This window comes from Nanorana parkeri, unplaced genomic scaffold (genome assembly GCF_000935625.1).
Source record: "Nanorana parkeri isolate BGI_ZX_2015 unplaced genomic scaffold, ASM93562v1 scaffold29, whole genome shotgun sequence".
NCBI lineage: Eukaryota > Metazoa > Chordata > Amphibia > Anura > Dicroglossidae > Nanorana > Nanorana parkeri.
This window is the reverse complement of record NW_017306297.1, coordinates 1,039,385-1,052,756: the sequence shown is the minus strand read 5'-3', so window position 1 is coordinate 1,052,756 and position 13,372 is coordinate 1,039,385. Positions and strand designations below refer to the sequence as shown.

The following is a 13,372-nucleotide window of genomic DNA, read 5'->3' as shown; positions in this document are numbered from 1 at the left end:
TTTTTTTCAAAAAAGCCCAAGATTTCCCCCCCCCCCCCCATATTGGTGGTCAGTGGCAGTGCTGTTACCCCCTGGCACTGGTGATCAGTTGCTATTTAACCCCTCCTGCATTGGTGGCCAGTGGCAATGAAATTTAAACTCCCAGCAGGAAGGTTACTTACCTGATCACATTCTCCCATGTTACTCTTTCTCTCTCTCTCTTTCCTAAATGAGGCCAAGACTTTATATGTACTGTCAGGCAAAGGTCTCTCAGTCTGACAGTACAGTCTTTATTTCAGTGCCAGGTACGGGAAAACAGAGCATTTCAGCACCTGGCACCCAGCGGCTGCTTTGCTGTCCTCTGGTGCCCAGCATGTGGGCTTGGAGAGCTGGTGGGGATGCCTGTTGTACACCAGGGAGCCAAACTATCCCTCTGTTCTTTAAGAAACAAGATCAGGGTTTTTTCAGTGTTTTATATCATTTTTACAAAAATAGTATGGGATGATGAATATTCATTTAAAAAAGTCTTCATACCTTAATAATTACTAGGTATTTTATCACATCCATAATTTGGTTTCTCTTTTGTTGTTGTATGATGTACCATATATGTACTTCATAATAGATCACATATCGATTGTTGAAAGTAAGGACTTATGAAAATAATGTATGTTATTTAATTCCTCCTAGGACACAGTGCTTGGAGTGAATGTTTTGTTCCAATACCCGTTCTCTTCAGCCATGCAACGTATGTCTGTCATAACTGAGGTCATAGGAGGTGATGGTGAATTAACTGTTTACATGAAGGGAGCTCCAGAGATGGTGGCCAGTTTTTGCAGGCCAGAAACAGGTAGCTTTTATGGGGTCACTTTAAATGTTATCATGAACATTTTTCCCTACCCCAGACACTCACCTTTGGAGGGTTGTAGTTTATCCTGCCAGGACAATGCTGAGGGAATCTTGTAGTTATTATGAGCTCCATGTGAGTGACTTTACTAGACTACCTAATTTAATTAGGACAACATCATGTCATGCTCTGTGTACAAATGTATGTAACGAGAGAATGGAAAACTAAGTATTAACATTTTTCATACACTGAAAGTGACACTAAAGTCGGGTATTAAATCTTTAAAATGCATTGAAGTACCTTAACTATTAATAAAACCTCTTTGTGCATCACTCATCTCTGAATTCATGCTGACACTGTCCTTCCTGTCAGAGGGTGGCTACTTTTGTTCCCCATGGTCCCTGTGTGTGTTGTATAGTAGTCACCGCTCCAAGATTGCTCCCGTGCTGGACTACAATCAATGATTACAGTATATTATAAAATTAAATTTTGAAATGGTTTAATGAACTTTAGACTTTTTGCTTTTGCTACAATTGGCGTCACAATTATGATTTTCTTGACAGTTCCAGAAGATTTTTCACATGAACTGGAGATATACACATTTCAAGGGTTAAGAGTCATTGGAGTAGCACACAAAATTCTTAGAAATGCAAATAAAGATGATTTAGAAAGTACTGAAAGGTAAGTTAATCCCCAAATCCAGCTTACAATTTTGGTAAAGAAGAACTCTGTGCAGACAAAAATGTATTTTTGCTAAGAGAATTTAAGAATATTCCAGGCATTCAAATTATATTCTCATGTAGCAGTGAGAAATGGGATTTTCTTTTGAAAATGTTAATATAAATGAGTATACTTATGGGTAATTGTTAGCAGTTATGTTGTAGTGTTCCTTTGTTTAAAGTCACACTGGAAATTATACAGTATTAATTAATTTCTACAAAAAAACTAATCTCCAAATCTCTTATAAAATCTATTCATTTATTAGGGAAGATGTGGAATGTGACATGGAGTTTCTTGGGTTGCTGATATTAGAAAATCGTCTGAAACCAGAGACCCAACCAATCCTCGAGGAGCTCAATACAGCCAATATCAGAACTGTAATGATTACAGGTGGGAACTTCCATTAGATAAGCGCACATTATATTGCAAAATAAGTATTGGCAACGTAAATGAAGGCGGGATCATGCTGGTGTAGCTTTTACACCTTTATTGTACTTTGATATAGTTCAGTTGTGTTTTAGGGTACATTCACACCGGAATCTGAAACCGAAAACGCGAGTCAATGGAAGTATGTTAACGTGACATTTGTATAGTCCGTTGACATTCATTCCATTGCGCTTTTGGGGGATTTTGTTTGCTTTTTTGGGTTTGATTTTTACATTAAGCTATATAATGTATAGGTTCTGCCTTGCGTTGACACGCATTAGCACTTCACACCAGTCCATTGCATTGAAAAACAGTGGAGCCGGCTTTACTTTTTTTTCAGTGGAGGGCAAAGTAATGCAGCTCACTGGTGTGAACTGCTCCCATTGTCGACCATTCATTTTCAGATGTTGTTGCGTTAGCATCTGCTTGAAAACAGATGCCAACAGATCTGGTGTAAATGGGGCCTAAATATGAACTCTAGGCAAATATGAAAGACAAATTAATGCAGTTCTGTATTTATGAAATCATCAATAAATGCATTTTTTTAATTGCGAACATTGTAAGTGCCTGAATGTGACCTGCTATCAGTCCCTTGCAGTTCTTGTACTGCAGAGCTCAGAGTGGGAGAGGAAGAAACAGCACAAGGAGCCAATTAATTCCTGTGCTGATAAGGAGCAAAGTGCTAACAGGGGAAAAAACCAGAGTGACAGACAGATTAGCTGTGCAGCTTCTTTATTACTTTCCAGCCACAGGCTGGGGGTGGGAACGTGACAGCCTGGACTCAGAGGAAGTGAATTAAATGGTACTGGTCATCATTCAGCCTGAAAAACAGGACATATTGTGGTGTGAAAGAAGTACCATAGGGTACAGCTTCAGATTGAATGTGAGTATTGCAACAAAAGCTGTTTTTTTATTTTATCTTTTAATGAACTATTCATTTTTTTGGATGGCTAGAGTTCTACTTTAACTTGAGGCCCAGAGACTGAATGTGATTACATTTCTTTTGTTATGAATATAACTAATTGTTCTTTTGGCTGTAATTTTCTGCATTTGAGGCAGTTAGTTCTGTTTGGTAGCAGGGACTAGAAAAGTTGTACATATAAACTGGGGCTTCGAAGCAGCAATGCACATAGATAATTTTGGTTTATGTTTAAAAAAAATAACAATTTATTTGTTCAATCTCATAAAATCAACATCACATGATTTAAAAAATCACAGTACATTGTGGTTTCACAATGGGGTCTATCCACAAAGCTGCCGTAGGCAGCCAAGTGAACAACCGACCCGAAGTGAAAGGAGCCGAACACTGTTCGGCTATTCACTTCAGGCTTGTACGGCTGATTTCCGTACATCGGGTGGCTTCGGGTCGGCCAAACATGCTGAGCATGTTCGGCCGACCCAAAGTGCAGAAGGAGTTCGACTCAGCCGATCCAACATCTGGATCGGCTGAGCCGAACCTCCGGCAGGCTACTCGATGCTGTTCGGCCTATTCTCATAGATGCCGAAAAGCAGTGAGTGAATAGCCGAATGCCACTGAGCGGCATTCGGCTCGGCTATTCTGCTCCGTATCTCTGTGGCACCGAGCAGAATAGAAAAACAGTTAAAAAGTAGAAAATAGAAAAATAGAAAACGATTGGGCGGAGCTAGCAGTGACAGCTAGCTCCACCCAACTGTTTTCTATTGGCCGGGACCAGCTTTCTTTAGAATTAGAGCTTGTCAGAGCCAGCGAGTATATGAAAGCAGACATATCACTGTCGGCTCTCCTTAGCTCTAGTCTTAATGACACATGGGCATCCTTGGTTACTTGGTAACCAGGGATGCCCATGTGTTATTACACACTGATATCTCGTCAGAGCGGCTGTGAATTTACAGCAGCTCCGCCGGTTCTCAGTGTACTGAGGAGCCGCAGTGTAATGACAGAAGGCGTCCCTGGTTACCTGCCAGGGACGCCTTCTGTCATTACACACAGAACCTGTCGAAGCTGCTGTGATTTTACAGCAGCTCAGACGGGTTCTCAGTGTAATGATAGATCAGTGTCTCTGGTTACCTGGTAACCAGGGAACCTGAACCAGTGAGATGACGGCTGGCTCCGCCCAGCTTTCTGAAGCCAGCTGTCGGCCTATCTACTTTTTCAGGAATGGAGGAATTCTATAATAGTGAATTTAAAAACACATGATATACTGTAAGTAGATACAGTATGTGGCTGATAGAGGTATTGTAAAACCACAATGTACTGTGAATGTTTTGAATCACATGATGTTGATTTTACACGATTGAATAAATAAATTGTTGTTTTTTGCTTAAACTAAAGTGTGGTGACGCCTCATAAGATCCAAATTATAAGTACACATTTTCTAATTTCAACAAGGGGTGCGGCGCCTTGGTCATGCACTAACCCAATCCACTTCATGTATAACTGGTAACAGGGACTAGAGAAGGTGGTCTTACCTCTGCTATGTCAGAGTTTTGTTGCACATACAACAAAGCCCTGCCTCCTCTACAAGTTGGTTAATAAAGAAATCAAAGTAGCATTTCCTTTATGAAGAAGTAGAATATCATGTGCAATCTTTCATGAACAGAGGTCATGGAGACTTAAATGCCCAGGCCAAATTTAGCAGTTCAAGTTAACTTGCCTACAACTCTGTGACTAATTTATCAGTTAGATAGTAGAGTCTGAGAACTAGGAACCTACACTGGTGGGCATTAGACATGTGCGATTCATTTTGTTCTGAATTGACAAATTCGTAGGCATCCGAATTTCCAAATGAAAAAAATAACAAATTTGAACGTATCCAAATCTTTTACGAATATCATTCTGAATGAACTGTTTCTGTTGGCTGTTAAAAGTTAAAACGAAAAATTAAATTTTTGTAAAAATTTTTTCATGTCCTGCAACAAACATTTGTTGGAAATTCTCTAACACATCCGAAATTAATTAAGATTTCGGATTCGGACGAATCCGGATAATGAAACTAATTTACTTTTGGACCCGGAATCCTGAAAACAAAATAAAGAAAAATCTGAAATGTAATGATTTTTTTGCCATCACACATGTCTAGTGCACATTTTTAGATCACTTCTGCAATGCTATTTAACATTCTTACAGCACAGCAAACCTGGTGAATTGTTTTATTTATGCATAGGAACTCATATTACTGAATATTTATACACGTTACCTTGGGGCATTGCCTACTAATATGTCTAACTGGGGATATATTCCATATACTGTAGTAACATATAGCACATCTCTAACATAATGAGCAATTCATATGAAGATATGCATTTTTATGTTTGGTGACTATATAATTTTCATTCAGGTGACAACATACAAACAGCAACTACGGTTGCCAAAAACTGTGCCATGATTCCTGAGGACAGTCAAGTGATTCTAGTAGAAGCGTGTAAACCTGAAGGCTGTTCTTTAGCATCTGTCACCTGGAAACTTCTGGAATACCCACAGACTGGACAAAATAAAGCCATTCAGGTCTTAAAATGTTTTGAATGAATAATCTGAATTTCCTCTTCAATTTTGGGTCCTATGATATTTACGTCTTCATTACATCTGTTCTGTTTATATACATTACAGCTAGATTAGTTCCTGTTTGGGTTATCCTGTTAGAAAAGTTAAAGCCAGGAATGGATGAGGACTAATTCAGAGTATGAGGGCTCAAGGAAGGCAGATTAGCTACCAAAATGACTCTGTCTAACTGCTTAACCACGCCCCAACCAGCTCACACATATATGCGGTGGCAAAATGGTGGGCTTTGAAGTTCGGCCACTGCATACTGTACGTGTCCACTGGTCTGTGCTGGAAGTGCACACTGACAGCACAGTGAATGAGCACAGTGACTGGTCATTATTGATGATCAGGGATGAGCTGTCAATCATATGATCACTGTGATTGGCTGTCACAGTGATCGCATGATTGGGAGCCCATCCCTGCCTCCTGTCATTAGAACTGATGGCAAGGGGTTAGCAACTGTTAAGATAAGATATAAGACACACAAGGTGTGAATTCCTTTCCATATGAAGAAGCAAAAACATAACTATTGTGTAGCAGTTCAAATGTAATGAACATACATGCTTGTAGAGGTTGTAAAGAGGAATACATTTTTTTTAAAGATTAATATACATCCATGTATATCTAAAAAAACAAAATAGTTGAGAAGGCAATCACTACTTGGTTGGTATCATTTTGTAAACCTAGGCTATAGCTGTGTGGTTAAAAATGCAAAATTTTTGATTAGGTTACATAATTTGAAAACGAAATAGGTGTGAACCAGCTGCATCACAATAGGAAACAATTGTCTTAATTATTTATTTTTTCTGGATCAATATAATATGAATTGTTCTTTAATAACAGGATATCAGTATCGATGTTGAAAATATACCGGATACCAAAAAACAGAGCAATGATTACCATTTTTCATTGAGTGGAAAAACCTATGAAAATCTAGAAACATATTTTCCAGATTTGTTACCAAAAGTAAGTTGAAGTTATGTTTCCACATGTGTTATGTATGTTTATGTGTCCACTACTGCAAAACATTTAATAATGCATACATGTGCTTACTACATAGCATAAAACCCATTTTTCGCTGGAAGCTAAAGCTTAAAAAGCCCAACTTTTCTTTTTCTTATTGCTAGATTTTGATGAATGGAACAGTTTTTGCAAGAATGTCTCCTGGGCAGAAATCAGCAATTATAGATGAATTTCGAAAACTTGAGTAAGTATCAGAATAAGACTTGTACAAAAAAATATATATATTTCATAATTTAACTTCACACCTAGCCAAATTCACAGCAACCTGACCGTAAAATACATACCACATGTGAATCAAAAATGAGTGTACTAGTTTCCTTTTTCTTAAAATATAAAAGTCTAATATTAATAAACCAATTATATTTTTCAGTTATTATGTGGGAATGTGTGGAGATGGAGCCAATGACTGTGCTGTAAGTCAACTAGAAGTTGTATAGAGTACTTTTCATGTTCTCATAATGATTGAATCATGGGTGGTTACAGACTTATTCAGGCAAAGCCTGCAGCCAGCCTTTAATACCCATCACTATTGCTCCTTTTATATACAGTATATGCCCCCTTGTTTTGGTGCCAGCTGTCGGGATCTATCACTCCATCATCATCTGATATACCTTCCTGTTCTGTTCCACCATTTATTAGATATTTTTTCCAGCTTTTTTACTACTGGCATCAACAGAAACTTTGACATAAAATTCTTTGAATTTCCAGCAATAATTACATAGTTACACAGTATTTGAGGTTGAATAAAGACATATGTCCATCAATAAATGGCCTAATTCCATGCTCAACCCTCAAAAAAAACACCTTAATTGTGTCTGCACCCGCTAAAGCAGGACCAAAATAATTAGCAGCGGCAGGAAAGACCTTGTCCTTCTTAACCATTCAGGTCCTCTTTGCATGCCTAACAACGTACAGAGGAACTGAACTCTAGACGTTTTGCCTTAAAAGGCAGACAGAGGGCAAAGGACTAGTAATCTCCATTGCCTGTGGTCTTCTTGCAGCTGATCTTTCCCCCAAAACTGTCTTCCGATGCCTTGTACTATTACTCTGTGTGGAGGCAGCCATTTTGGTAGAAGCAAGGCTTTGCTTCCTCATGTCAGAGCCTCCATTAAGGAGAACAGTAAGTGGTATCACCAAATATCACTCTAAATATCCTGAGACTAGCGGTTCAGATGCCAGGTGATTAGTAGCTACAGTAGGCCCTAAGCCTCCATCTATTACTTTTTTGTATGGGGAGGCTTTTATGAGTAAAATTATATTTTATTTAAATATTATTTGGAAACCTTAATTGAAAAGTAGCATGGCCATATAGCATAGTTCAATGAGCCATCACACTGCATCCTGACTTCCATTACTTTTTATCCTCCTGGCAAAATATGTCCTTGCATTGTGCATCTCATCAAAAACATATAATGTAACATTTTGCTTTTATGCAGAAAAACATTTTCAGGTTACTACCCAGGTTAGTACCCAGGTTACTACCCTTAAAGAAACAAATTAGAGAGTGGTGTCTTATAGATATCAGCATTCTGTTAACAAGTCTGGATGTATGCATCTGTTACTTATATATTCTAAGACAAAGGCAGCCTATGTTTACAATGCACCAAAAATTAATATTTTATTATGACATGTTCTCACAGGCTCTGAAGATGGCCAATGCTGGGATTTCTCTGTCAGTACAAGAAGCATCTGTGGCTGCACCTTTTAACTCACATGTCACAAATATCAAGTGTGTCTCTGAACTGTTGAAGTAAGTATGTGTTCTGCAAACCAGACATAGGGGGTTATTCACAAAGCTGCCAAAGGCAGCCGAGTGAATAACCCAGCCAAAGTGAAGTGAGCCGAACAACGTTTGGCTATTCACTCCGGCTGATTTTAGCCAAACATTGGTTGAAATCAGCCATACATCGGCTGCCTTCGGCATGCTCCCAACAGGCATGACATCTGAATCGGCTGAGCAAAAGTTCCGGCAGCTCACTCCCTGCCGTTCACCCCTTTTCTCATAAGGGCCAAACGGCAATGAGTGAATAGCCAAATGCCACCGAGCAGGATTCGGCTCGGCTATTCTGGTCGGTATCTCCGTAGTGAAATCTAGCTCCACCCAACTGTTTCCTATTGGCCGGGAGCTGCTAGAGTCTTCTAGCAGGTCCCGGCCAATGAATAACAACTGGGTGGAGCCAGTCATGATGTCATGGCTGGCTCCACCCAGTTGTTATTTTTTAATGACAGATCAGCGTCCCCAGGTCATTTGGGAATGCTGATCTGTCATTACAACTGGGCGGAGCCAGCCGATCTTGGCTGGCTCCGCCCAGCTGTCATTTGCGGGGATTAATGCCGGCCTGCGGCAGGCCGTTCGCCCCTTTTTGGGTGTCACTTCGGCTCAGTGACACCTGCAGGCCCTATCCCCTAGAGGCCCTAGACCTCAGCAATTTGCCCTTATAGCTTGCTTTTAGTGTTCTGCTACATGCAGTTTGACAAAAACAAAAACAAAAAAATTCCATATAATAAGATATTATCACCTTTTTGTTTCATCAGTTACCTTTTCCAGAACCCACATCTGATGTTATTGCAAGGTTACACAACACTATTTTATACTAGGCTTCTTTCCAGTCAAATAACAGCATGAACATTCTTCACTGAGATGAGAATGACATCACCTTAGTGTGGAAGTTAAAGTTTATGCCCAGCTGAAACTGTTTTAAGTTTTGGATACAGTGGGTAAGGGTTAGAGCCCTCACTCATTTTTTGCTGCTCTCTGTCCCTGCTAGGAAGATTTCTCTTTACTCTCTAACCCAGTGACAACATATCACCAGGGCAGGAAGTGAGGAGAGATCCCCAAAAGGGGCAAAAACAGCTGTAAAAAACATATTTTTAGCAGAGAAGGGGAATGGTTAGAACTTCCACCAGCTTTAATCATATTATTACTAGGAGACAACAAGAGAAGTGGAATCTCCCTAATGAAGCTACAGACAGTGATAAAAGCTTGAGAAATCCAAAAAAAGGTTTTGGTTGGAAATGCACTTTAAAGTCTAAATCTCCCAAAGACATAGTAGATGTTGGAGATTTAAACCATCTGACAATTTCTTTTAGCGACTTGGTTGTTGAAATATCTATCTATGAGGAGCTTATGCGCACCCTGTTTCTCAAATAAGATCGTCTTGTTGGTAGCATCTGATCAGACTGCCACCATGAAAATTCCTTTGTCTAACTCTATTCTGAATTTGGTTTTAGCAATCTTTAGTGAGCTACTTGCTATATGTTTAGAAGCACCTTCATTTGTAATATTTGATGATTGCACTGATGACCGTTTTTTTTTTTATAGGGAAGGACGAGCTGCACTTGTCACATCTTTCTGCATGTTTAAATACATGTCTATGTTTGGATTAATTGAATATATCAACACACTGCTGCTTTACTGGGTAAGAGAGTCATTTTTGCTATCAATGAAACATAGAGGAAAAATTGTCACTCTGTAACTAGTGAGCGCATAAGAGATTGTACCATTGCTAACATTTCTTGATCTGTATTTTTTAGCAACGAAATATCTTTGGAAACAATCAGTTTCTGGTCCATGACTTTGCTATTATGTTTATCATTTTCCTTACAAGTGAGTACAATTGGCATAATTAATAACATATCATCATATTTTAAATATGTACTATATATGTACTATGTACTACAGAAGAGAACAGATAGAACATGGTTGTTGATGGAAATAACTTTATTGGCAACACTTTTCTAGTCATGTTTAAGGAAAAATACCAGTGCTAAAAAGTCAAATGATACTTACCTGTGTCTGCCTTTTGTTTTTGGGGAACACATGTTTTATGCAGCTTTGTTCAAGAAAAAAAATCTATTTTAGACAATGGCCTGCTTTTGTGATTTTCAGAGACTAAGTAGCCAGAGAGACTAACTAGCCACTGCACTAAATAAGATTCCACGCGCCCTCATCCAAAAGCACGGCATAAAGGCCAACTCTGGGCTCAGCCCCCCTGCCCCTATAGTCACCCTGCTATGATAAATAAACTCCCAGCCTCATGCAGTACAGAGATTTTTCAGCTCATGGGACAAGAAATATAGGCACCAATAGACTGGGAATGATGATCACTGGGGTCAGGTAACTCTGCAGTTAGGCATTTACACAGACAAACAGTAGTCACTATGTGTTTTAACAGAAACATGGATTGTTTATAACATCTGCTGTAGCAATTTTGAACTTTAAGACATGTCTGTGACACTCATGCCCAGGTAGGAATCTACAGAGTTTAAAATATGTTACAGGAAAAGATTCATAAATGTCTTACCTAGAACACCCAGAAATTCAGTGTAACAATTTTTAAATATCAGTTTAATTAAATAAAAGTATAAAAACTGTGCAAAAAATATTTAGAGAAAAAGAATATTACAAAATAGACAAAAACAACAGTAAAATAAACAGGATTAAAAATGAAAGATAGTTAACAAAGTTTGGCTGATGTTTGTTTCCTGTGCAGAGTCCAAATCACTTCTGAATATGCCCAATCTGACAATCAGATGAGCACTCAATCATAAATGGCTCTTTCGGTATCTTTAGTAGTATAAATGTCAAATGAGAGCTACCAAGCTGCAGATGCAGCCATCTTTTCCGGTCCTTGAAGAGGGTGTTTACCACAATGACATAACCAATGAAAAAACATATTCTTGCACAGAATAAAATCATGATTTGATAGACATTAAACAAGATATAGATTTTATGTATATTCTCCCTAGGAGAGTCAATGAGATCAATTTGCCTGCTGCACATTATAACATAGGCATGTTTGGTACCTACTTAATTGTAATTCCCTGATACATTAGTGTAGCCATGTTTTATCAGGATATATCCATTAAAATACCAATTATGAAATAGGAATATCTCTTGCTCCTGGTAGTTTAAAAAAAAAAACAGACCAGGATGTGTTATTGCTATAAACCAGGGGCACCCACAATTTTTCGTCTGGAGATGTACTTCGGGGAAATATTATTATTATCAGGGAGCTGGGGGGGGGGAGGCGGAGGACGGAGCCGCTCTCACAGAACTAAGGCCAAGCGGTGAGGAGAGAGAGGCGCCGGCTGTCAGATCCTGGCCGAGCATCTATCTCCTCACTGCTCGGCCTTAGTTCTGTGACAGCGGCTCCATCCTCCGCCCCCCCCCCGCGCGCCACCGGCTGCAGGGGTTCCTTCACTTCTTCTTGGATCCCCGCTGCATACAGATGGGGAGACCAGCGGGAATCCAGAGAAGCCCCACGGCGGGAGGAGAGGACATTGCGATCTACCAGTGATCGCTATGTGATCGACTGGTAGATCGCAATCAACCTTATAGGCACCCCTGCTATAAACCATCCCTAGATAGTTTTACAGCTGGATAAAATAGCTGTTAGTAGGCTCTGGCTTAATGGAGGTTTATGAACAGGATACATTACAATCCAGAGACAGCCAGGAACAAACATTTTTAAAAAGAGGTTAGCATGGGCATCTTACATATTTTTTACTTTAAAGTTATTTTTGCGTTTGAAACATGCCCTAAGCTGCAGGAGATGATTTGTAATCCAAATGCACATAACCCGATATTATAAAAGTTTCATTGTAGCTCTTCTACAAAAGAATATAGTAAATGTATACATGTACTCTCAAATCAGTTATCCAATATGAATTTTTTTAATGGGTGATATGGCTTCGAAATAAATACCACTTATTTTTTAAATTCATCTAAATTAAAGATTTTATTATTCTTATGTTATAGATGAAGGTGTGTTTCCATAGAACAGAATGTTCCTAGACAGATGTTGGGGAATTCTGAACATGGCTTCAGACAGGCTACAGGTCTGGTGGCTATGGTCTTGTTCAACCTTGTATAGAGTTAAGTGACACTAAACGCAGGAGTTAAATCTTAAAAAGCTATTAAAGTACCTTAACTATTAACAAAAAGGTATCTTATTTGTGTATCACTTGGCTGTAGATCCTCAAATCATCTCGAAATTGGTGCTGGCACGGCCCTTACTTTTGGAGGGTGGCTACTTTTGTTCCCTATGGCACCTGTGTGTGTTGTAGAGTAGCCACCACTCCAGGTTTGTGTCTGTGATGGACTACAATCTCAATACAAATTAGTAAACTAAATGTGAGATTGTAGTCCATCATCAGGGCCGAGTGATATAAAAAATAAGCTACATTTTTGTTAATAGGTAAGGTACTTGAATGCATTTTTAAGATTTATAGAAGAACTCAAGGAAAAAAAATTCAGCCTACTGTAACTAGCTTTTGGAAGTATTAAAAATATGCGCTTACCTTTCTGCATAGAAGTATGGTCTTCCAAAAATCTATGGTACAAGTCTGTGCTTCCTGCCCTCTGTCTACTTCATTTCCTTTCTTTTAGACCACTAGGCACTGTGCAGTCTATCAGCCCAGCCTGTGGTCTAATAACCTCCCCCTTGTAGTTCTATTGCAGGCAGCAGGAAGAGATGACATCCCAGCATGCACTGCAGTTGGTGGAGTAGGGAAGCTTTAGACTGAAGGACTGACCCCACCCACTGTCAGTGCAGAGCTCTCTGCTGTCACACCTCCTTCCCTTGACGGTGCTGGAACTCTGTGTAAAGTCACACTGCTCTTCCACTCTGGTGTTAGGAGCAGGTAGGATGACTTCAAAGCAGAGGAATTGTCATGCAATGTATCTATTCCCTGTGTCTGCAGTCAGCACAAAAAAAACTCTGTAGCTCTTCCCATCTCCACCCTCAGCTCTTCCTACCCTCCTCACACTTCCTCAATAACTCATGGGAGATGTAGTCTGCTACTTGGCTACCTAGATTCCCCCCCCCCCCCCGCGCCGGCGAGCAATAGATTTACTA

At 39.5% G+C, this 13,372-nt stretch overlaps 1 protein-coding gene across 1 annotated transcript in view; it reads left to right on the top strand.

Annotated features, from left to right (window-relative positions):
* LOC108795838 (probable cation-transporting ATPase 13A4) overlaps positions 1-13,372 on the top strand; it is a 62,686-nt gene that overhangs the window by 39,485 nt on the left and 9,829 nt on the right. The window contains exons 16-25 of the mRNA XM_018567158.1: positions 667-826; positions 1,387-1,504; positions 1,809-1,933; positions 5,287-5,453; positions 6,333-6,455; positions 6,617-6,696; positions 6,883-6,925; positions 8,153-8,262; positions 9,835-9,931; positions 10,047-10,119. Of these exons, the coding sequence (XP_018422660.1) occupies positions 667-826; positions 1,387-1,504; positions 1,809-1,933; positions 5,287-5,453; positions 6,333-6,455; positions 6,617-6,696; positions 6,883-6,925; positions 8,153-8,262; positions 9,835-9,931; positions 10,047-10,119 (1,096 nt within the window). The remainder of the gene's footprint in view (positions 1-666; positions 827-1,386; positions 1,505-1,808; positions 1,934-5,286; positions 5,454-6,332; positions 6,456-6,616; positions 6,697-6,882; positions 6,926-8,152; positions 8,263-9,834; positions 9,932-10,046; positions 10,120-13,372) is intronic.